At 58.4% G+C, this 24009-nt stretch overlaps 3 protein-coding genes across 10 annotated transcripts; all 3 read right to left on the reverse strand.

Annotated features, from left to right (window-relative positions):
- Nucleotides 1-895: 895 nt before the first annotated feature.
- On the reverse strand, nt 896-8235 carry PCYT2 (phosphate cytidylyltransferase 2, ethanolamine). 3 transcript variants are annotated; one of them, XM_043463556.1, is made up of 14 exons: nt 8071-8235; nt 6049-6137; nt 5310-5471; nt 4992-5052; nt 4230-4314; nt 4047-4091; nt 3800-3853; nt 3222-3360; nt 2886-2968; nt 2559-2636; nt 2304-2369; nt 2082-2147; nt 1719-1807; nt 896-1633 (listed from the first exon to the last, which is right to left on the reverse strand). In XM_043463556.1, the coding sequence occupies exons 2-14, from the start codon at nt 6128-6130 to the stop codon at nt 1522-1524; spliced, it is 1122 nt and encodes a 373-aa protein (XP_043319491.1). In that variant the 5' UTR covers nt 6131-6137; nt 8071-8235; the 3' UTR covers nt 896-1521. The 3 variants fall into 3 exon arrangements, with proteins under 3 accessions (XP_043319491.1, XP_043319490.1, XP_043319496.1); XM_043463555.1 differs by having other exon boundaries at nt 4986-5052; nt 8071-8233; XM_043463561.1 differs by lacking the exon at nt 3800-3853 and having other exon boundaries at nt 4986-5052; nt 8071-8232.
- Nucleotides 8236-8495: 260 nt separating this feature from the next.
- Nucleotides 8496-14754, reverse strand: SIRT7 (sirtuin 7). 3 transcript variants are annotated; one of them, XM_043463574.1, is made up of 10 exons: nt 14606-14749; nt 14398-14535; nt 14212-14316; nt 12437-12507; nt 12268-12343; nt 11107-11205; nt 10799-11035; nt 10585-10665; nt 10295-10401; nt 8496-9182 (listed from the first exon to the last, which is right to left on the reverse strand). In XM_043463574.1, the coding sequence occupies exons 1-10, from the start codon at nt 14696-14698 to the stop codon at nt 8984-8986; spliced, it is 1206 nt and encodes a 401-aa protein (XP_043319509.1). In that variant the 5' UTR covers nt 14699-14749; the 3' UTR covers nt 8496-8983. The 3 variants fall into 3 exon arrangements, with proteins under 3 accessions (XP_043319509.1, XP_043319519.1, XP_043319530.1); XM_043463584.1 differs by having other exon boundaries at nt 12268-12340; nt 14606-14746; XM_043463595.1 differs by lacking the exon at nt 8496-9182 and adding an exon at nt 9198-9847 and having other exon boundaries at nt 14606-14754.
- Nucleotides 14755-14822: 68 nt separating this feature from the next.
- On the reverse strand, nt 14823-23894 carry MAFG (MAF bZIP transcription factor G). Of its 4 annotated transcripts, none has more exons than XM_043463608.1 (3): nt 23602-23894; nt 19752-19815; nt 14823-19654 (listed from the first exon to the last, which is right to left on the reverse strand). In XM_043463608.1, the coding sequence occupies exons 2-3, from the start codon at nt 19785-19787 to the stop codon at nt 19202-19204; spliced, it is 489 nt and encodes a 162-aa protein (XP_043319543.1). In that variant the 5' UTR covers nt 19788-19815; nt 23602-23894; the 3' UTR covers nt 14823-19201. The 4 variants fall into 4 exon arrangements, with proteins under 4 accessions (XP_043319543.1, XP_043319570.1, XP_043319551.1 ...); XM_043463635.1 differs by having other exon boundaries at nt 23606-23740; XM_043463616.1 differs by lacking the exon at nt 23602-23894 and adding an exon at nt 22492-23151.
- Nucleotides 23895-24009: the final 115 nt, after the last annotated feature.

The raw sequence follows: 24009 nt of genomic DNA on the forward strand, positions 1-24009 counted from the left end.
CAAAAGGAATCCACTGGCTGCTCCTCTATCCCCCGCCCCCCGCCCCCACCCAATCAACCTACAGGAACTGGCTGATCCCTGCCTCCGGGGGATTGGAGTGAGAAGGTCTAATACCACTGGGTTCCTGAAGTTGGGGCAAGGGTGTGGGGAGAGCCCTGTGCCTCTCACAGCTTAGTGTGCTGCCCCCACTGGGAAAGGGAGGAAAGGAAGTGGGGCAGGGGCTGCCCTGAGAGGCTATGTGCACTGACAGTCCCCCCAGCCCCCTCACTGCTGCTGCCCGCACAGGTTCTAGACTGGACCTTAAGAACCGACAGAAAGGATAGGCCCACCTTCCAGAAGGAGTGAACGCTGGTCTAGGACTCCCATGGAGCCAAGCCACAGGGTGCTCTGGCCCCATCTGGCCCAGCAGCTGCAGGGCAGAGGCCATTCTGGAGAGAACTGGAAGAGGACTGAAAGAACATCCCAGTCCTCACTCTTGAACACCACAGAGCCATAAACCATAGCCACTGTCCCCCTCCTCCCCTAAAAAGAGGTGACTAGGGTCAGCACCCTGCAGCCACTACACTGCTCCAAGTGGGCCCTGACTTGGGTGCAGGAGACCCCGAGATTCTGTGGACCTGGCCAGGGAGCAGCCCCCAATTCCTTCTTGGATCAGGGAGCTGTGGGGACTGCAGGGTGTCAGACTCTCATTTTCCTCACGACAGACCCGGGGGCCAAAGACACTCTGTTGGCCCTCGCCTCTCCCTCTTTTGTTTCCGGCCACTGTGGGAAGCGGCAGGGGAGCCTGGATCTAGGGAGTTCCTTGCTGCGGCCATCTGCCTCCTTGTCAGGTGGCGGGGAGCAGGGCCAAGGTTTTCTGGTCCTGCCCTGCGAGACAGAGAGCCTGATGCAGAGCCCCTCCCAGCAGGTTTATTTGGTTGCACACCACCCAGTCAGGTACAAAACCAAGAAAAGTCTCTGGGGAGGCTGGTTCAGGAAACTGGGTGCAGCGTCTGGGCACCAGGCCCCGGGGCAGAGGCCGCCCATGTGGGAGGTGGCCTGGTCTGCACCCGGAGGAGGAAAGGGGGTAGCCCCCTGGGTCACTGCTCCCTGAAGCCTGTTTGAACTGAGGCAAGGCAGGTGGGAAGGCCGCCTCGAGCTGGGCGGTGGAAGGCGTATAGGAGCTTCCCGGGGGCAGATGGTGAGCAGCAGCAGGGCTGGGAGGATGGAAGCTGGGCCTTCCATGGCACGCAGGGTGGCACCCCTCTGGTCGAAGGTGCCCCCTGCCCATCCTGCCGGCTGGGCTGCTCCACTGTGCTGGATGCCCTCTCTGCAACTCGGCAGGAAGGGCAGAATGGCCTACTGCAAGACAGGTACCTTGCGAGCAGGGTGACAGGCTGTGTCCTCCACACCAGCCCCTCCGCGGCTGGGTGGTTGGAGAAGAGGGCACCGCAGCTTTGTTAAAAGCTGAGCCAAGCTCTCAAGGCAGGGTTGGGAGAGGGCCAGCCCCTTTGAGGGCCCCTGGCGTCCTCCCACCTGTCGTCAGAAGTCACAGTCGCTCTCCCTTTCGGGCTGCACTTCCTGCCGCCTCATGGCCTCCTGAAAGGCCAGCTCCTTGGCTTCCTTCTTCTGGTTCCGGGCCTCATACTCCAGCCTGGGGGCCAGATAGGGTGAGGTGTGCACCCAGAGCCAGGGCCTCAGTACCACCCTATGCCCCCAGCACCCCAGCCAGGACTCACCTGTTCTTGATAATGCGCTGGACGATGAGGTCTGTGGTGAGGTCGTTCCCACTGTCAACCTGGCAGAAAATGCCCCTCCTTTTGGGCTCCTACAGGCCAGAGAGAGGGGAAGGAGGTGGGAGCTCCTCCCGGACCTTGTGGAGCCTGCACTGCTGCCCTGGCTCCGACTTCCCCCACCCCCGCCACGGTGGGCGTGGTCACTCGCACTCAGCTCCTGCCTCCTCAAACTGTGAGGCCACCAACAAGGCAGCTGTCACCGTGCCCATTTCCCAGACAACCATGGTGAGGCACAGGGGCATCAGGTGGCTGGGAAGCACCAGACAGTGGCCACCTCATGTCCACTGAGGGCCCGGTAGGACCCACCTCGTATGGGTCAGAACCATCCTTGTCCGGCACGATCTCCGTCTTCCCGTGACACACCAGGTCCACCTGGGGAGGAGGTAGGGGTCAGGGAGCCCTCCCAGCATCACCCTACATGGTCCCGTTCCCCGAGTGCCCTCTCCAGGGAGGCCGGCAGGGCTCAGAGCACTGGCCTGGCCCCACTCGGCCTAGATCCTCCCTGCCCACCAGGAGCCCCACCCTCACCTTGAAGTGGTCCAGGAGCTCTGCTGTGACCGAGTACGGGGCCCCAATCACCACTTCAGACACGTACTGGGTGGACAGGAAGCACAGCTGGTTAACTAGGACTTGCCAGGCAGCAGGATAGCAGCTGAGAGGGAGCATGGTGGAGCCCCAGATTCACACCCCTAGGAGGGTTCCGGAGGGTGGGGGGTGGGGTGATGGGGAGGAGCAGCTCCAGCCTGGGAAGGACAGGCTGCTGGTCTGCCCACCGGCACTCACCCGGCAGGCCAGCACACTCAGGGTCCGCTCATGCAGGTTCATGATGGGGTAGTTCTTCCCCTTGTAGTGGTTGACCTCCTAGAGCCAGAGCAAGGTTGAGTCAGCTGGCAACCTTGTTGCTGGTGTGTGTTTGTGTGTGTGAGGCTGTGCTCCCTCCCAACAATCCCTCGGGGACATCTGCCGGTATGGAGGCCATGATGGGAGGCCCGCCCTGGGTTTCTCCCTGGGCAGAGGCCCAAGCTTGCCACCTCTTCCTCACTTGTGCCCAACCCCATCCCTAGGAGCCCTTCCAGAGTCCCCACACTATCAGATGGCCCGGGGTGAGACCTGGTCAAAATGCAAGCCAGCGATGACGTAGGGCCTCTCCGCCAGGCCATATACCTTCTCCAGAAAATCCACATGCCCAATGTCTGCGCCCAGGTTAAGGAGCAAGGAATCAATACAGAGCAGCCGTCCACAGGAGCAGGGACTCAGTGAGGTCCCCTCCCACCCGCCTGCTCACGCCTCTCCCTGCTAACGGCTGTGTCCCTGCAGCCCACCGCAGTTCAGGGTCCTCGAGAGTCAGGGAGGCCCCTTGAGGCCCTGGGGTGCACTGGGGAGGATGTGGAGGGGCAGATAGAAGGCCTGGGGCAGGGACAAACCCCACCCAATCCCAGAGGATACGGAACAGGTCAAAGGCACCAGCCACGTAGATGACCGTCTCCCCAGGCTGGGGCTCCTTCCCTGAAGCAAACTGGATGATCTTCTGGGATGTCTGAAGAAACTGAGACACCCCTGTCCAGGGGTTCCGTCCCCCAGGGCACTGCAAGCCGAAAACAGCCTGGTCAGTGATGGAGGCCTTGCAGGCGCGTTCTTTGCCTGTGACCACCCCTGGGCCTGCCCACACCCGCCTGTCCGTCTGTTCTGGGAGGCATAGGTGTAGGGTGGAGGGAGCAGGTATGGGGGCAACAGGCCAGGACTCCGAACCCCTAGCCGCTGCCGGCCACTCGCTTGATTGCTCTGCTGTTGCTCCCAGGCAGGCATTTCAGGCAGGGATGCTGAGGGCCGGCTGGCACTGCCTGGTCCACACCGAGACCCGCGTGGGCGGGGCGCCTGTGGGTGGCAGGACTGGGGTCCTGCCCGGCGGCCACAGCAGGCACTGCCGCCAATAGCACCTTGGCTCGGCAACTGGCCCGCCAGGAAGAGGCCAGTGGACACAGCCCTCGTGGGGACCTGGCACCCTGAGGCCACCGTCTGGTCACCTGGGAGGAGCCTTCTGAGCAAAGTGTATCCCCGGCGGGTATCGGGTGAGGGGGCTATAGAAGGAGAGAGGACCAGGCCGCCTGGTTAGAGAACCCTCATTCACGTGGTGGCCCCTGGGACCGGCCAGCCAGCAAGATTGGCGGTCAGTACCCAGAAAGCAGGAAGCAGGGTAGACAGCGAGACCCCCTTTCCCCAGGGGTTGCCTGGGGGTCAGGCAGCGGCCCAGACAGTACAGGCGACACTTACCTTGCCAAAGCTGTCTGCATACTCCCGGTACTCGGAGGACATCTCCTGCACAGAAGGGTACGGGGGTGAGGGGCCTGGCCCTCCAGACGCAGCCAACCCCAGGACCCCAAAGCTTGCTGTTCCAGTGCCCTCTGAGGGGCAAGGGTAGGGTAGGCGATCCCTCCCTCCCAGTCCCACACTCACCTGGCTGCTGTGATGGGCCTTGGTCACCAGCAGCATGCGGCCAACGAGGTCTGTGGTGGACACCCCCTGGGTGCGCTTGCATTCTCTGGGGACAGAGGTGGGGTTGGAGCTCTCATCCGGCGACACACGTACAAGGCTGCCTCCTAAGGGCACCTAAGCTGCCCCACCCAAGGGTAAGGGCAACTCTGCTTGTGGCTGAATCTACCATGGTCCAGTCCCTGGCGGCGTTGCTGTGCACAAACCATGCACTTCTTCGCTATTCTTGGCTAGGACAGAAAACCAAGACCCAGGGGGTGGAGGGACCACGGTCATTTTATCAACCAAAGGACGTGACTGGACAGGAGAATAGGATTATCAAGCCTCAAGTTCACAGACCATCCAAGGGGGTGGCTCTGATCCTGTCCAGTCTGCTGACGCCCAGGTCCTGCCTCACCACACACACTGCCAAGGGAATCCCCAGCGTTACTGCCCAATTCGAGAAGCTGGCCAGGTGGCCTTTTCAAGAGTTACTCAGATAAAAGCCAGCTCCCCGTCGAACCCCAGGTCTCTACTACTCTGCAGCCACCTGGGGCCAGTGGCTCCCGTACTGGGTGACCCAGGTGCATGGCGCCCCCAGCCATCGCACCACACCAGCACAAGTCACAGGAAGCACAGGCTGTGGCCCGGACACTGCCCTCATGAGCAGAAGGCACTCAAGGGGCCTCAGGAAACTCACTCCTCTTTATAAAGGTGGGTCAACCAGCAGCTAGAGCTTACCTGTACCTTCCGGCCTGCTTCACTTCCTCATAGGTGTCCCGGCCGTCTACAGTCAGCGTGATGTCATCTAAGGGGTGACGTGAACAGGAGAACACGGCATTTAACCCAAAGCCACGAAGACCTCCAGGCCCATACCTTCACTCCAGGCCTGCCCCGGTGTGCGTACACTCCTTTCTGGGGAAGGACCCAGAGCTTCCTCAGACCCTCAAAGGGCTCCATGCTCCCCCAAGTGTGAGGAGGCCAGCACCTCCGGACACCCCTCTGATGGTCAGGTCCCGAGCTGCCCAAGTCCCCAGCCCCTGGGAGTAAGTCCCACCCACTCACTGCCATGGACGCAGAAGTCACAGTTGTACTTGTCCAGAGTCTCCAGAGTGGTGACGTAGGGGGCTGCCGGCACCACCTCGTCCACCCACTTGATGGCCTGCACCATCTTGTACCTCTCCTCCTGAGTGAACACCGGGGGCCCCTTGTGCTTGGCGATCTCCTCTAGGGAGAGAGAGGAGAGCAAAGGACAAGGTGGGTGACTCCTGGAGGACTGGCCACAGGCTTGCCGGCCCCTCCTCAGAAGTCCCCTCCCAGCACTGAGCAGAGTCTGCAGCCACACAAGGGCTTATGGAGGGAGGCTGTCTCTGACCGGGTCCTCAGCCCATGAAGTACCAAGTAGCCCTGCTGTCCTCTGTGAGCTGGTACAGGCGCTAGGGATGTTCCTGCTGGGAACCGCACGCCACCCCCCACCTCAGTGGACTAGAGTTCCAGGTGCAGTCTGGGTTCCCTTTGATAGCTGGGTACTCTACTCAAAGGCCTTGGGACCCAGAAAGTGGGGTAGGAGGTGGGTGGCATACCCAGATGGATCCACTGGACACCCCCTACACCCAAGCTCATGACAGGATACAAGACAGGAAAGCTATAGGAGGCCCGGCCTGGGCTGGGGTTAGGGTGAGCTTGCAGAGCTGTGCTAATGGGGAGGATGGCCTAGGCCTGGCCCTACCCTCCAGGGGACCTGTGGAGTCTGTCACAGGCACGGAGTTGGGGGGCGGGTGGTGGGCACAGCAGCCCGGCTTACCATCAGTGTGCACACCCACGATGAGGTGGTCACCCATGGCCCGGGCCTGGCGCAGCTGGTTGGAGTGGCCATAATGTACCATATCGTAGCTGTGGAGAGCACGGGGCTGTCATCCCCGTGTTGGGGGTACAGCCTTGTTCCTCTGAGTGTCATCAGGAAGCCCGCCAAGAAGCCACCATCGGAACTGCCCCCAGGGTCCCGGTTGGGCTTTCAGAGAGAGGGGTAGTCAGTTCTCCTTATCACCAGTCCCTGGGCCCAGGGTCAGACTGAGCCAAGCATGACTGTGCCCAGGGACAGGTCTGGGGACCCTGAGGGCTGGTGAGGACACAAAACAGTCCCTGCTCCCCACACCTCGAACAGCGCTCTGCCCTTAGCTCCCATGGGCAGTCCCTTTAAGGTGCAGTATAAACTGGTGATAATTCAAAGGTACATTGGACTCTGTACTACCCTGAGACAGCCACGCAGTCCCTGGAGCCAACACACAAAGAAGTCTAACCAATGACCAAGGGCGACTGCTGGCTTTAGAAGTCCTGCCTGCTCCTCATGGCCTCTGGAAACTCTCTGAGGCTTTGCTCCCTGGAACCAACTCTGACTTCCAATCAGTGAAACTGACCTTCCCGTGAAGAGGCGGGAATAGACTAATGAGACGAGAAGAAAACCACCCCCCTGTCACCTGGGGTTCTAAAGCTTTCATCCTCAAATTCAGGTCTGGTTAAGAGAGAACTCTTAGCTGAAGGCCACACATGGCATCACAGCACCACTCGAGTTGTCATGTGTGTGGGGAGACCCCCACCTCTCTGTGGGCTCAGGGGTGGACCCTCACGCTTGCTCGGCTTCCTCCCAGCCTTGTACTGCCTTCTGAGTAGGTGGAGCTGTCCCTGCTTCTCCAGGTGGCCAAGGCCACCGGGTGGACAGAACCATTCTACTCAACACCACCTGCTACCACCACAGGCCCCAGCAGACGAGCCTGTGGGGCACAGTACTCTGGTCCTGGGCTAAGGGAAGAAGGGAGTCTAAATTCAGGAGTCTGGCTGGCCCTTGTGCCCACCAGACAGGCTGGGCAGGAGGGGTGCATAGCACAGAATCCAGGGTGGTCCTGGGTCCAGGCCGTACCCCAGTCACTGTGGCCTGCTGGGGGTGGGGCCAGGCCTGGCCAGGGCCAAGGTCAGAGTCCACAGACACGAAGCCACATCCCCTCCCCAAGGTGACTCAGGTGCAGGCACATAAGTATGGCAGCCCCGCATGCTGGCTGCTGAAGCCCTGGGCTGGCTTTCTTTCTTTTTGTTTTTTTGCTGGGGGGGGGGGGGGCTTGCTTTCTCTGCTTTCATCAAATAAAGGTCTGAGGAAGTAGTCAAGGTGGCAAGTTACCACTAGACGTTCACTTTCCTCTTATCCCCCAGCAGCCTCAAACCTATCTTAACACCACCAATCCAATTGTCTGGCTTGCCAAAAAGAGAGAACAGTTGGGCACTGTAACTCTCCTCAGATGGATCCGGGAGCCTGAGGGCTTCACTAGGGTCTTACACGGATTGGCCAATGCCTGCACTGACACTTGTCCAGACACCCAAGAGAATCTTCCAGGTTTTGTCCTGGGCAAGCTGAGGACTGGACAGGGAGAACTCTGGGAAGACATTTTGGGTGTACGGCTCCCTCGGAGGAAGAGTTCCTACGGCACTGAAATGATTAAAGTCACCAAGGTTAGACCCGCAACTCTAGCCATTATTGTGCTCAAATCAGGCAGGTGGGACCGCCTGGCTGGGTGTCCGGCTTAAAGGCAAACGTGGGCAAAGGAGCACCCAAGAAAGGTGCTCATGTAGGGATCCGCAGAAAGCCTCCAGCGACCCTCAGCCGCGCTGCCCGCGGCACCTCGGGTCCAGGGTTTCTTCCGCAGCCTGTGACTTCTTTTGCCCGCCCCCCCCGAGCTCCCGGCCGCCCCCGATTCCGGCGAAAGCGGCCACAGCGGTCACTCACTGCCGCGGCGGCGGCCGCAACCCCCCGCCCGCCCCCCCCCGCCGCGCTCACCGCCGTGCAACAACACCCCACAGCGCGCGCTGGCCTCGGCCAGCCCGCTTGGCGCCGCCCGCCTCCCGTGCCCTTCCGGATCATGGCCGGTGGCGGCAGCGAGACACTGCCCGCCGGCGCCGGGACTCCGAGCCGCGCAGCCGCGCCGCCACGCGCCCGTCACGGGGGTCTCATCCCGCTCCATGCGGCCAAGGCGAACGTCGCCCCGCCCCCGCGGAGCCCCTCCCTCTCACCACACACGCAGCCAATGGCGAACCTCGCTCAAGCCGGATTCCGCCCCTCCGCTCCCGACCAATGACCTGTGTCCAGCATCCCTTAGCGCCCACCTGGCAGAGGGGCGGGGCAGGACCACGTGGGGCGCACCCGCCCCTTCAGGCGTCTCCTCCCACCCACCGCTTCAGGAAGGTAGTCGCTGACAAGGGAAGGACAGTGCAGAGATGTTTAATAACAATAAAAAGGCTTGTTGAGAGCCAAGGCTCAAAAATCACCCCTTTGCAGCATACTCAATACAGAAAAAGGCTTCTATAAACTTAACGTTTTCAGTAAGAAGTAGTAGAAATTGGGTTGAGGCCCCTGAGACTGGCCTGGTGAATGAGGTAAGGCAGCTTTGTGCTTCCTCTTTGCAGGCCAGGTGTGAAATAACCGGAGTTCTGTTCTCACAGAGGGTGTGACTGCCACCTCTTTAGGAAGAGGCCGCTTGAGCGAGGCCTCTTCCATCATTAGGCCCATGCAGGGGGCAACCACAGCAGTGCAAGGGGGCTTCCCACGAGGACAAATGGCTAAACATGTCAGGGTGAAAATGTCACCCCCAGAATTCTCAGGGGCAGTCCAGGCATTAAGGGTGCCAGCTGCCCCTGAACAAGAGTCCCGGCCATTTTCAAAGTGCCATCATTGTCCTTGGTCAAGCACCAGGTTACGTTACTTTCTTCCTTTTTGTGCGTTTGGTGCAGCCCCTGCCAAACCAGCCACCCAGGATGGGGGCTGAGCTAAGTGGTGCACCCCGGTCCCCAGGCCCAGGTTCCTCTCGGCTTCTGCACAGTGACTTGCGACTGTGGCTGCCTTCTTCACCAGCACGCAGGGGAGTCGCCAGGGAGAAGATGGGGTCCTGCCACCTACGTAAAAGGGAAAGCTGGGTCAGGTGTGCCAGGGAGCCCCTCGCAATCACAACCCGCCCCAGGACGGGAAAGCTGACTGAGGTCACCCTGTGTCCCTCCCGTGTCTTAATTGTGGCTGGGCTGTGCTCAGTGGTAGCTCCAGAACATCTGTGAGAGGGGTAAGTTCCCCGAATAACTCAAAGGCCAGGACCCAGACTAGCCTGGCCTCTGCAGAACTCACTCCTCCTTGGTGCTTGAGGGGGCTGTGCACACAGGGGATGGGGAGGCACTAGCCCCAGGAAGGACGAGTCACTAGCCAACCCTGGGCCCCACCTTTCACTCATACGGCCAGGGACAGGCAGACCAGACCCTCTTCCCCTTCCCAGACGGCAGGACTTGACAGGAGGAAAGCTGACTAGGGAGGTGCGGCCTAAACACTACACCGTGACGAGATCATGTGTCTGAGATGTAGAACCACATATTATAAACTTAAGATACAGATAAGCACTGATAAAGAAAATGAGCTAAGTTAATGTGAAAAAAAAAAGTACAGTACACAATAGGCCCACATTACAGAACACCACAAACATAACATACAAGAATTGCCAGGCCCAGAAGGTGAAGGGATCCTTAATTCTTGAACCCTTTGATTAAAAGAAGTTATTGATTTCCCCTATAAGACCCTGGAAATTCACAGAAAGAGAAAGTGTAAACTTTTTACTCAATACACACACCACGTCTAAATTATCACAAATTCTGTATTAAGGCACAATTTGTTTAAGCTTCCCCAAAGTATTCCAGTTCCCCAAGCCAAGTGCACCCAGATCCTGAAGAGCAGAGTTGCTGAGAGCACATCCCTTCAAGGCACCTTCCCGTCCAGGCTGCCTGAGGGGAAGGGGGGACATCCAGGCATACCCTGGCAGATTCCCTCTCCCCGCAGGAATCACACCAGCCAGGACATCTCAGCCAATGCTGGGGCTGGGCCCTGCAGAGGCCACCACGCCGCAGTCACGCCTCAGATGCCAGCTGCCACACCTCAGAGCTTTCTCTACGCTCAGCTCACAGAAGACGACAGACACAGCCCATCCACACAGGGGCAGGGAAGTGGGGGACGCGCCTGTACCCCTCACCTGCTATAGCGGGGGATCTCCAGGCCCAGCTCGTCCATGAGGAGCTGCATGACGTCATCACACCTGCCGTGCAGCTTCAGGGCAGCCCAGTCATCCTTCGGGGTCCACTGGGGACAGGAGAAGGTGAGTGAGGACAGCACCTCACTCCTTCCCAACAGCCTGCTGGCCTTGGACCCTGCTTAGCCAGACCTCCAAGGTGCATGACTGTGGGACACAGATGTCCCAGGGATGGCTGGCTCTCCTGTTCTAAGGCCCAGGTCTGAGGAGGTGGCTCTGAGCACCTGAGTTACCTGCAAGTTCACAATGTAGAGCTTGGGCCGCCGGCTGGGGGGCTTGGTCATACACCAGAGGTGCGGATACTTCTTTAGAACCTGTGGGAATGGACAGATGGACAGACCACACACACCCCAGAGAAGGATGATACAGGAAGATGGGGTCTAAGGTTGAGCTGACCAACTGCAGGCAGGTTCACCCCTGTTCCCATCCACGGTGCTATTTGCATACCTTTAAGCTGGAGCCTAAACACAGGATTGTGTCTGCTTTGCTGGCAGCCTCGGTGGCTGCCTCCCAATTCAGAGGCTGCCCCAGCGTCCCCCTCTCCCCAAAGTGCACGATGGTGTCCCTGAGTTGGCCTCCACACTTGTGGCAGGTGCGGCCGGTCTGGTGCCGGTGCAGGGCAGTGCGCTCCGTCACATCAAACACTCGAACATACTCCCTATTGGGAGTGCAGGCTGTGCAGACCTGAGGGGAGTAGGGTCTGTGAGTGGGAGCCACTGGCCTGCCCAGGCCCGAGTCCCTGAGGGATCGCTCACTTCAATGTACATGTTCCCGTGGAGCTCCGACATGGCTGAGCGAGGCAGCCCACTTCGCAGGTGGAGCCCGTCGCAGTTCTGAGATACCACATGCTGCACCTGGAGGGGCAATAGCGGCAGTCAGCAGCAGGAAGTGGGGGGCGGCACTCAGGTGTGAAAGCATACCAAACCCTGCCGGTCCCAGAGCCCACAGCCCAGCAGAAACTCCGACCTTGCACAAAGCACTGAAGGCAAACCCAGAGCAGCAGGCTGGTCCCAGCAGGACCCAGGAGGCTCTGATGAGGAGGGCACCAGGCCCACTCCCAACCACTCAGAAGCACTAGGAACCCCCAGGAAGGCAATGTTTGCACCACCTTCTCTTGGCTAAAAAGGGGCTCAGGACCCAGACTGATGCTTTAGGTCCTTGAAGCCCTAGAGGTTCGACCCCTCTCCCACTCAGCAACAGGTGCTTAGTGGAGGATCTCCAGAGGCTTCTTACTAGTTTGCCCTGTTATCTACGTGGTTCCTGAGATCTGTGGAAAAATGCAAGAGAAACACGAGGGGAAGGGGCTACCCTCACAAGCTCTTGGCCTAGGTGGACTCTCTGTGTGATGATTCAGCAAAGAGGCTACCCTCTACTCTTGGGAGTGGAAACACAGGAGGAATAGATGGCAGCTCAAACCAGAATCTAAACTGCTTGGTGGGCGCTCATCAGGGGTACCACTAGCTGACAGAGGTAGTATGCAACTGTCGCCTGGGCAGGATCCAAGGTGGCCCTTTGGATCCTACTCATGGACCCAGCAAGTACAATCAGCCTTCTATATCCGAGGGTTCTACATCCGCAGATTCAACCAACCAAAGATCAAAAATATCTGGGGTGGGGTGGGGTGGGAATATTCAGGGGAAAGAAATCCAGAAAGCTCCAAGAAGCAAACTTGAATTGGCCACATACTGGCAAGAATCTGCATAGCATTTACATTGTATTTATACCAGTTTAAATAGCACTGACATTATATTAGGTTTTATAAGTAACTCATAGATGATTTACAGTATAGGAGAGGATGCACAAATTACACACAAACACTATGTCCTTTTTATACAAGGGACTTGAGCATCTGCAGCCTTTGTTATCTAAGGGGGATACTGAAGGATGGCTGGACACTAGCCACTCTGGGCTCTTACCAGCTTCTGCTCATGTAAGCGGGTGATGCTCATGTGGGTGAGGGTTGGCTCAGCCTCACTCAGGTCAGCAGCACTGCTAGGTGGAAGGGAAGCAAAGGTGAGGGGAGTTGCAAGGACAGGTGCATGTGCCCTGTTCAACCAGGTAGAAATGCTGTGCCAGGTTGCTCACCTAACACTTCTTCCTTTCTGAAGCAGCGTCCACACTCCATTAGGGCCCCGGTAATCTGGGATAGAGGCTGCCTGCAGGTTCAGAAAGGAGATAAGCCCAGTGGAAAGATCACTGGAGGCACTGACAGAATTCCCAAGAATTTCTCTCAGTACTTCCCAGGCTGGCCCACAAACTGGTCAATTCGTTCTATAAGCTGAGCATTTCCTAGTCTAACATCCACCCAGATGGAGTGCACCCCTAGTGGCTTCTCCGCTCCACTAGGACCCCTGCCCCGACCTGTTCCAGCTCATCCTTCTAAGCTCCAAGGAGCCTTGTTCGTGCTGGGAGCCTCTTTACCATGTAGTCCAGCCTGGGCTCTGTGGACAGGTCTGTCCTCATACTGAGGGGGGAAGACTGATCAGGCTCATCAGTATGTCCCCAGGGTCTAGCCAGTACTCAAGGGTTAGCAAACAGTGAACCCATAAGTGGAACACTCCACCCTCCAAGTTCTCACATCCTGATGCTGTAAATGGTTCTTGGCCTACCTTCACAAAGGCCAACCTCTTCAGACAAGATAAACGTTACTGAATTTCCCAAGTTTCCAATCCACTGAAACAGAGCTACCCCAAGAGAAGAAAACAGAGTGTGCCAGGATCAAGGTAGCCTGTGATTCCCCAGGCTGTGAGTGACCTCCCTTGTGGGGTGCCCTGTCTCTTCTCAGGTGCTTAAGCTCAGAAAAATGCCCATCCTGACCAGAAATTCATATGCACATGGAAAATGGGAACCTCAAACAGTAACACTCAGAGCAAATTAATGAACAGCTGCTTACAATTCTTTAAAAAGTGATGTCACTGCTTTCATATAATCACATGATAGGAGGTCACATGTGCCAGGGTTCCAGGTGTTGGTAAGTTAAAGCAGTTAACATACCTTACACATTTTCACTATTGGGCCTCTTCAGTCATCCCTGCATGGAGTGTCTTACTTCACAAGTGCCTGTAAAATCTTACCCACCCTTCAAGGCCCAGACTCAATGCCATGCCACCTCCCACAGAAAAACAATCAGATGGGTTTTCCAGCTGAAACCAGAGGGTGTATTGGGATTTTCATTCTAGGGGCCTAGCACAGCCAGCTTCACATTAGTCATTTGCTTATATGGCTTAGTATCACCACCTATGGATTCTTGATGGAAATCCTTGCTTATTCACCTCTGCTGGGCCTACATGCAGGTCACACTCAACTTGCACCCAGCAATTAAAGCGCGTGCTATCCACACTATCCAAGCTAGTCACATTCGACTGCCCAGGTAGCTTCTCTATAAAACTTACCAAAAGCCATAGCATTTCCCTTCCTTATCTAATGCACTCTAATGTGTATTGCCTTGTGTTCTACGTACCTTACTTTAACCTTCAGAATGAAGGTAGTTCAGGGCTTAGCTCTGCCCACACAGCCTTCGGACAAGCACCAAACGATCAAGTCCTGTTTTTATCACTCTTTCTTTCCTGTCTCTAACTGAGTATAATGCAAACTTCAAATATTTTAAAACGTCTATCTACTTAACGAAGATCCAAATAGAGTCATTTCGAGTTTCTCTAAAAAAGTAAAAGACGCTCAGCAGGCGCTTTTACAGTAAGCTTTTGCAAATCGGTACCATTGCTTAACAGAATACTGTGCTCAGTGCTGGAATCAGACACCCAGAAGGGGGCGCCCCCCGCCTGCCCAAGCTCCAGCAATCCGTGTTTCCCAGGACCTGGGAGCCGATCCAGGGCGCAGTCGTCCCCGCCTCGGGTCCCTACCGTGCTGATCCCCGCGCCAGTGTAGACGACCAGGTATTTGGCATTGCGGACGGCGCTGGCCAGCTCCCGGACTTTCCTCTGCAGCTCCTCCGGGTCGTCGCACACCTGCCAAGACACCGAGGCCGGTCGTGAGCCGGCCCCGGCCCGCCCGCGCGCCCGCCCAGTCCGCCCGCGCCCGGGACTTGCCTCCTCCTGCCGCCGCTTCAGGCCCTCGCGCCGCCTGCTCCGGCCCTGCAGCTCGGTCACCAGGTCCTCGCTCTCGGCCAGAAGCCTGCCCTCCTCGGCGCTGCGCTCGGTCGCCGCCTTCCTCAGGATGCGCGACACCTGCAGGCGCGGGGCGGGCGGTGAGGGCGGCGCGGGCTGGGGACGCGGCGCGGGGCGGGCGGCGGCGTACCTGGCGGAGGCGCTCTCTCTGTTGCTCCTCTCGCAACCTCCGTACCCGCTCCGCTGCCTTGCGCTCGGACCGGCTCAGACCCCCGGCAGCCATCGCTCCTGAGGAGACTCGCGCTTCCGCTTCCGCCTCCCGGCAGGCCACGCACCAACGCATGCGCGCAAGACCCGCCCCGCCCTTCCGCCCCGCCCGCGCGTTGCCCCAAGGAAACACCTGCCAGTCTCTTTAAAAGGTGTTTATTGATCATATACAAAATAAAGAAAACCTTATATATCACAAACATACACTATGTACAGCAATAAATACCCGGGGCCTGGCCCAGTGCCGCCCCTCCTGGACAATAATTTAGCAATAAATACTGCACAGGGCAGGGAGAGCACGAGGCCGCGGCCGCCCAGGTCAGCCAGGGTGCCCCAGTGAGGCCCTTCCCCACCTGGATCTTCAACAACCCCCGCCCGCCCGGCAGATCCCAGCGTACCCCCGGCCCCCCCATTTCCTGTCTTTAGCCTTAGGCAGTTAGGGCAGGTAGGATCTGATCAACTCTGCTCGGCCCACCTTCTCAGTGCCAGGAGAGCAGCAGAGCTGGACACACTGGACAGCCCTTATCCTGCTGCCCTAAGATGCCAGGAGAAGGTTTTCTGTACCCACTCCCGTTTGGTTAAAGGCTTCAGGGACTAGCAGTTTGAGGGGATGTGGAGGGTGGGGCTGGGACACAAGGTTGTTAGAGGGGTCCCCCTTCACAGGTCACTAGGGACGGCTCTCCTAACACTCCAGCTCAAACTGGAGGGACACCCACGTACCAAGGCTGCTGCTCCAGGGTGGGGTGGAAATGTGTGCGACTGGTCCAACAAGTATAGCACATGCTCAGGACACAGACCAGAGCAAGACAAGCTACCAGTCTCCAGGGCACACCCTTGCCTCTTCCCATCAGCTTCAAAACCAGACAGCTAACAGGAAGGCAAAAACCTGCCAGGAAGAATTATTCGGTGGCTTCTGGGGGAAAAAATCGTTAATGTGTTGGTTCCTTTCACCAAACCACAGCCTAAAAAAGTAACTTACAAGATCCTAGAGCGGAAACAGTGCTGCAGGCTGTGGCTTCCCAGCTGTGGACGGAAGCTTTGGCCAACCGGCCACCCCAGAGAGGGAAGCAGCAGTGACAAGATGGGACTTGACCATCTGTCCCAAAGCAGGCTGCAGTGGATCAGAGCTGCAGGCCCAGGCACTGACCACTGAGGCTGCTGCTGATGGTCAGGGTTGTGCCCAGACCTGGAGGCCTGGACCAAGAATAGAAAAGCCTCCAGGGAGACCTGGCACCTGGCAGAAACCAGCACACCACCCAGCAGCCATAGCTTCTCCAACGCAGTGAGTGTAACCTGGAGCAGTGGCCAAGAGCCCCGCGGAGGGCTCCCTGGAGCCATAACTCTGGGCAGAAGCTGACCTGTTCCCAAAGGGTTCGCCTCTGAAATCTGAGTGTCCATGTTGGGATAAGGGAAGACGGCAAGGGCAAAGTGTAGGAAGGTGCACATTATGGTTTACTTAGCGGACAAGTTTGGGAGACTTGGCCTGAGCCAAAGTCCTCAATTCGCTGTGTCAAAAAGTTGAGGAGAAAGAGAACACGACACACTCACAGTAGGAAAAATGAATTAACGAGAATCAAAAAGACACCAAACAGCCACATGTGGACACAGGATCTACTGTCAAGAACCAAAATGAAGTGGGGGAGGGGCAGAGAAGCCCCAAGAGGCTGGCTTAAGGGGAGCAGAATGCTCCCCAGATCCAAGGAAGAGTCGCTCCAAATCCAAAAACCTCAAAAGGAAGCATAGCCTCACTAAATCCAGATGTGTCTGTAAACCAAACCAAGGACCTGTAATTCTGTTCAGCACATGCCCACCCTCAAACCTTCCTCTCTCCAGGTCTACAGCATGACAGGAGTGCACAGAGATAGAGGCTCCACCTCCAGAACAAAAGTGGGGACTGTACTTGGACACGGAGAGCCTGTCCCTCCCCTTGTCCAGGACAGGGCATGATCTCTCTTTAGGGATTCTTATGATGTGATTCCAACTTGCTGCTACAAGCAACATCAACCACTCTCTTCTGGACCTTAGGTAGACAAAGCCAGACTGCAGGGAGCCAAAGGAAGCCACTAAGTGATTCAGAGTCAATGGTCAAAATCTCCATTGCAAGCCAACCTGGGTATAGCCAGGAATGTCTCTGAGTGTCTAGGGTCAAGATCAAGCCCAACAAGACAACAGAAGTAGACAGCCCAAATTCCCCAGAGTTTAGGCATGCTGCATCAAACTCTGGGATGAAGATTCTACTGTCTACAAGGTTAAACCCTGCCAGGCCACATTGTTTTTCTTTTCACCAGCCCACTTCTGTGCTTTTTCGAGGGGTTCAGGGCCCCTAGAAAAGCCAGCCAGCGACCCCAAGTAGTAGCCAAACCCCACATGGCCAGAGCCAGGGGAGCAGCCTCTTGGGGGGCGGGGCAGGCACCACAGACAGCCCCCATCATGTGCCTACAAGCAGCTGCCCAAGCCAAGTCTGAGATTGGCTGCCTCACTGAGTTGCCGTGACAGGAAGGTGGGCTCAGCCCTGGGGAAGCACCTCCACAAGCCGAGCAGTGGATCCCTGGAAGACACAGACCCCAAAGGGCGGTGAAAGAAGGCCCAAAGCCAAGAGCTGCCAGCATGTTCGGGGGGAGAAGAGGGACAGGACTTGGCCCCGGAGACCATAGCCCTTGTCTGGCACTGGTGGGGACCCCCAGGCCTTCAGGCAAGGAGAAGGGGCTGCTCCAGGTGGGCCCCGAAAACACCTGGCTCTGCCTGGGAAGCACCGTCCTGCAGCATGGAAACAACTCTGGGATGAGTGGGCAGTAGGTCCCTGGGCTTCCCCTGCTGAGGCCCACCTGAAACCCACAGGAACAAATCTCCGATTGGTGGCTGGAGCCCAAACACGGTGACTGAAGGCCAGAAGGAAGACAGCCAGGGGCAGCTTGGCCCTGGCCTGGTGGGCACCCACAGTGACTCCTTGATCCCTGTGAGCCCCCACCCAGGGCCAGAGGCCGAGGATAAGGAAGTAGTGCGGGGAGCAGTGGGGTGGGGCGCCCAGGATAGCCCCCATTTTCACCTACACTGCTGCTGGATCAGCCCAAGCCTGAGACACACATGCGAAGCCAAAGGTCAGCCTGGGGTATGGCAGAACCCTGCAACTGACCCCCCCCCCCCCCGGGGCTCAAGGTGAGTGCCAAAGCAGAAGAGGCAGGGCTGGCGGCGCAGACCCCCAAGCTCCACTGGAGCAGGCGCAGCCCGGCATGACAGCCTGGGCCTGACAAGTCAGCAGAAGCAAAACCACAACCAAATCCAAAAAAACAAACACGGGAGAACAGACACAAGAAGTGACACCCACAGGTCAAAGGTCACCAGAAGCACCAGCACGTGACGCTGCACAAGACCTCACCAGGCACGGACGACACCACGGCACCGGCAAGAAACGGAAGCAGGAAGGGGCAAGGGAGTAAGTCACTTTCGGTACAATTGCAAAAGAGATAGCAAAGAGGACGTCAGGACGCGCCTTCTGGTCGCTCGCGGCTTGGCTTTTTTTTTTTTGTCTTTTTTTTTTTAAACTAAGTTTTATAAATAACGTCTGATAACTCTGTGTATATAAAAACTAAACTCCAACAGCCACAAAGACTTGTCTGTAAGTTTACAAGAAAGGATTTTTTTTTCTTTTTTTTAAACTAGCAAAGTTTCTATTATACTTTCTTCCCTTTTCCATGTATATGGTCAAATGTTCTTTTTTTTTTTTTTTAAAAAGACAGTTTTATAAATACTCTGCAGCTTTTTTTTTCTCTAGCTTTTAAACATATAATTTAATAACTTCGTAAAAGGAACTTCTCTCTTTTAAATAAAGGGCTATGTAACCACACAAACAGGTCATGTAAACAGTGACACGGGACCCATCGAAGGACACTGGACACACCCTTCACGCTCACAACCAGTGATTTGGTCTTGTTCAGTGCAACACATCAGGCGTGAGTGCCAAGGCCCCTGGCCCACAGCCACACGACGTCCCATCCCCCCTAGCGCCAGACTGGTGGCCCGCCTGTCCAGGGCCCTCGGGGACAGCCGATCCCGTCTAGGCCTGCGGGCTGGACTGAGAGTGAACCTCCTGGCCTCCTGCTAACCTGGTGGCCTTCAGAGCCTGTGGGTCACTCCATAGTGAGAACAGCCTCTCCTGCCCTGCAGCCCTCCGTGCTCGGGGGAACATGCCCCAGAGAACCTGCTTGATTTTCTCTGTCCACTCCCACAGGCTGACTCGACTCCAAGCCCACCTGCCCATGGTACACAGGGGGCGGGGGCGACCCCACGTCACCGCCAAACTGACCAATCCCAACGTACAAAACACACGATGACAAAGACGAGATCAAAGGGGCTCAGCCCAGCGCCCCTGGGGTGCAGGTTGTGCTTTGCAGGGAAGGGAGGAGGTAGGAGAGGAGGAAAAGGAGAGAAGAGGAAGAGGAGGGAGGAAGAAGGGGACAGGGCTGCCGAATTTGCCATGCGCCTACTGGCCCCTTGCAGACCCGCCTGGCCAAGTGTGTCCCTACGACCGGGCGTCCGTCTTGGACTTTACTATTGTGATGACGCTGGTGGCAGCCACCTTGCCGGGGACAAGGGGCCCCAAGCCAGCAGCAAGGGGACCCCGAGCTGGCGCCACAGGGCTTCGGGCCACGGTCCTGGCGAAGTTCTGCAGGGCCTCGTACTTGGAGCGGAGGGCATCGAGCTCCAGCTTCATGCTGGCGTTCTCAGAGGCCAGCTTCTCCACCTCCTGCTGCAGCTCCGCCTTCTGCTTTTCCAGCTCCTCCTTCTGGGTCACCCGCTTCACACGGCAGCTGGCGGCATAGCCGCGGTTCTTGAGCGTGCGCCGGCGCTGCTTCAGCTGGATGATCTCCTCCTTCGACAGGCCCCGCAGGTGCTGGTTCAGCTCCCGCACCGACATGGTCACCAGCTCCTCGTCCGTCAGGCTGGTGCCATTCTCTCCCGGCTCCCGCTTCACCTGGGGAGGGCACAGTGCACGAGGTCGTGGGCCAAGTGGAGGCCATCTGCCCCTGTGCCACCCCAGCCCTGAGACGCTGCCCACCCTATCTGCTCACCTTCAAGGCCTTGTTTCCTTTATTGGGGGTCGTCATAACCCGGGGGGCACAGCAAGCAGGCACTCTGCGAGACAGGGAGCAAAGGTCAGGACCCTGGAGACCACACCCTTTCCCTCCCCAAACCACACAGAGCCTTGAGCCCCCCTGACACCCTCTGTCTACCCAGGGGAACACACCCAGCCCCGCCCCGCCCCTCCAGCCTCACCCCTTGCCTGCCCCTTCCCTTTGATACCTGGCCTCTCCAGAGCTGGGTTGCTCCCTGTCCACCCTGCCCCTAGGGAACTAGGTGGGAGGCTAGGAGGGTCAGATGGGGGAAGGGGAACTGAAGGGCTATTAGGGAGGCAGAGGCAAGTAAAGGGGCCGGGAGTGGAGGGGTAGAGATTAGAAGGATGCGGGAGGGGCCAGCCTAGAAGGAAGCTGGGAGCTTTAAAAATAACCCCAGTGCGCCCCAGAGCTTGGCTGTTCCTGGCGAGTCATGCTGACTCAGCACATCGCTCCCGCTCTCTGCTCTCTCACCGGCCTGGCACTCCCGAGGCCGCCAGCCAACACAGCCCCAGGGGACTGGCAGCAGCAAGCTGCTGGGGCGGTGAAGGCCAGCCTGGCCAACAGCAGGTGAGGGTCGGGGCCAGGGTTCTACCTCCCCTAAGCCGCCTGGGACAAAGCCCTGTTCCCGTGAAGGCTCAGTGGGCTGTCCCCACTGGGGACTGGAGCAGAGGGGAGGATGCAGAAGACTGCCAATTCTCCTAGACTGTTCACTTTGAAGAGTAGTAAGCGGAGTTGTCCAAGCCGCTCTGATTTTGTCTTTAGCACTGGTGGGAGCTCCCCACCCTCCTGGCAGCAGACACTCCTGCCAGGGGAGCCCAGCCCCACGCCCCTCCGCCCTCTTTGTCCACCTCTGCTGCCGATGGAGTAACCATCCTGTGGCTTTGGTTGCAGCTTTTTGTGCCCCTGCCCCACCCCATCCAGGGTTATTTCACAAGAGTGCCCACAACTGACCCCCCAGGGGCCTGCTCAACCCTTTCTGGCCAGTGACTATTCTCTGGCTCCCTGGTTGGGGTCCCCACCCACAAAGCAGGGAACAAAACCCAGAGGGCCCCCTCACCCATCCACTTGGTCATCTTTTCTGCATCCTGCCCTCACTTTCTGCAGCCCTGCCAAGCACATTTCTCCCCATTGAGTCCTGGGATTCCTGGCTCAGCTGGACCACCTCTGTCCCCTTGATCCCTCCGTGACCTTCCAGGTTAGATTCAGGGAAGTAAATGGAAGCCTAACCAGGATTGTGGTGCCCTCCTGGAGAGGCTATGGCGCCACTGCTCTTCCAGAGCAGAGGAGCTGGAGGTCACGAGGTCTTCAGGGCCCCATGCCTACCACAGGAGCCAGGTCCTCCAGGTGGAGCCAGAAGGGCTCCCCCAGCTCTGAGTCCAGGTCCAGAGTAATTGAGTTGGTCCTGCCACTGTCAGCGTGAAGGAAAAGCCCTGGCACCAGTTTTTCCCACGCGCCATCCTCCCTCCACCCCCCCATCCCCAAATGCTGAGCATACGGTGACTTCCTGAAGAGATCACACAGAAAAGTGCCGAGCATGGCGGCTGGGAGCTGAAAAGTGCCTCCTCGGCAGATTTCACCCTCCACAGAAGCCCTGAACTCAGCACAAGTGTAGCCAATCGCCTCCTAATCAAAGGTGTGCCTGTGCGCAGCTCGTGGTGGGGAGGGGCGGGTCTTAGCAAAGCAGGGGCTTCCGACCTCCTGGCCTGGTCTCTGCTACCTGCAGACTCACACTGCTGGGACGGAGACAGCTTTTGGGCAAGGGATGGGACTGATGGCTCAGGGCACCACAAGAAACCTGAGGGAGGGGATTTCAGAGGCCAGATCAACGAGAACCTTTACCCTGTTTCTTGTCTCTGCTTCTGCTAAGGCTGAGCACACCTTGTGGTGAAGGCATGGGTGGTCCCAAAGGCAGGAATCCACCAAGGTACCCAGGGCCACTCATTCAAGCTGAAAGCCAGCCAGAAAGGGGAGAGAGAGCTCCATCCTCTTTCCCGGGTGTGGACAGCAGACAGGAGGCCAGTCCACCCCTGCCCCTTCTCCTGATCGCAAACACCAGTGGCCAAACTGCCCTGGCAGGTGTGGCCTTGGTCACTCTGGCACCCTCACCTAGCCCACTGCACTCCCACCCTGCCCTTTAGACCAACCTTCTCCAGAAGCCCTTTGTAAAAAGTCTAAAACTTAATTTCGACCAGAGCATAAGTAGCTAAGAAGAATCTACATGTTCCTGGGGCATAGAATTCCAGCCAAAAGATCAGCTGAAGTGTTAAAACACCTGGCATCTATAAGCCCAGGGCTGGAGAGGAAGGAGGACAAACCACAAGGTCAGCCTTGGCTAGCCATGAACCCCTGGGCAAGAGCAGTCAGCTCTGGTCTAGACGGAGTGCTCCCCTAACCCTGAGACCAGGAACCACTTATACACCCAGGAAAAGTAGCTCAGGCCACACCACCCTCAGGCTGTCACTCCCCAGGAGTCCCTCCCTACCACTGGCCTGACACCCAGCAGTGCCACGTTCCTCGCTAACCTGCACAGTACTGAGCCCCAACCTCAAGTGGAACCACTCTGGGGTGACTGGGATTCGTCAACTCCTGCCATCCACACCAGTCCACTTGTTATGCCCTGAAGGCTAGGCACCCTCAAAGTTACCACCACTCAGACCCCAAGGCAAGGCTGTGAAGAAAGCCAAAGCCTGCTCACCAGACACCTCACTCCCCTGAAGTCTAAGACCTTCTGCTTCCTCTCCTTTGCAATTTCCTGGTAGAGCTGCACCGACTTGCCCCTTGAACTGTCCACTGTCACCGAGGACTCAAGTACAGGCACCCCTCCTTCTCCCACTGCCTCACGTCTTCCCACCTGAGGCAGCCCGGCCTGGCCAACCACACCAGCCATAGGGAAAGCCTACTTCCCAGCCCGCTAGGACGGCCCCCCCTAAGCTCCTCCCCTCTTCTCAGAACTATTTCCCAGTTTGGGGAACTGTCCCAGAGGCGGGTCAGGAACCAGCAGCCTGAGAAAAGCCTGCCTGGGAGGGGATGGACAGACCAGGGGCTTCACCCTCTACCCTGGGATAACCCGCACCGTGACCGCTCCGTTTACTCCTCACCCTCCTATCGTAAACTCACGTATCAGTCTAAACTTAAGCTGGCGCCCCAGCCTGGGGCTGGGCCCCTTCTCACTTCCCACGGTTTCCCTCTCACCGCTCGTTTCCCGGCCTCTCAGGCCCCTAGCTCAAATCCCCCCAGGCATTAGGACGAGCATCTAGTGACCTCATGCTGATGACTCAGCAAGTCTCCCTCTGGGCTCTGGCACGCGTGTGACGGAGCGAAGCCGGCGCGGGCAGGGTCTTCCCAGCCCCCCCACGTGCCGCCTCCTCCCCCCAGCCTGCCAAAGACCCCGCGCCAGGGAAGCCTTGACACAGACACCTGATGAATCAGCAGCTCAGGCCGGGGCCGCCGAGCTTTTCCGCGGAGCCCTGGGCGCCCTGCTCGACCCCACCCTTTCCTCCCGCCACCCCGGCCGCCCCTCCCTCCAGGACGCCCCGGCTTTACCTAACCAGCCCAGAACACGCCCCGCCTGCCCCTGAGAGCCCCTGCGCCCACCCCAGCACTCCCGGCTCAGGGGCCAGGAACCGCTCCTGACCGGTGGGGAAATCGAGGCACGGGCCGCCAGCAGGGCACAGGCAGACCCAAAGACCGAAGTGTACCCGGCCCGCCCCGCCGGGAGGAGCCGCAGCCCCGCGAGCACCCGTCCCCGGCCTGGAATCCCCGGCCACCCTCCGTCCGGCCCTAGCCCGGCCGCCGCCGCACTCACCCACCACACTGCGGGCCCGGCGGGCCGAGGCCGGGGCGGGGCGGGGCGGGCACTCCGAGGCCGCGCTGGGCTGGGCAAACGAGTACTCCAGGCCCAGAGTGGGGGCTCGCCGCTTGCGCGGGCCGCGCCGAGCGCGCTGGGAAGGCCGAGCTGGACCAGGCTCGGGGCTCGGGATTCTCCGCCGCCGCCGCCGCCACCGCCGCCACAGCCACCGCCGCCGCCGCTCCACAGACGTCACATGATGTTTGGTCACGTGGGCTCCATTCATGAAGCGGCGACGCGACCGGCTAGGGCTTAAAGGGGAAGACGCGGCGGCGGCGGCGGCGGCGGGGGCGGGGCACGCCTGCACTGCGCCTGCGCACCCTGGCACGGTCGCCTGGGCAACGCGCGCCGCGCCCGGTGGGTGAG

The sequence above is a fragment of the Cervus canadensis genome, chromosome 1 (genome assembly GCF_019320065.1).
Source record: "Cervus canadensis isolate Bull #8, Minnesota chromosome 1, ASM1932006v1, whole genome shotgun sequence".
NCBI lineage: Eukaryota > Metazoa > Chordata > Mammalia > Artiodactyla > Cervidae > Cervus > Cervus canadensis.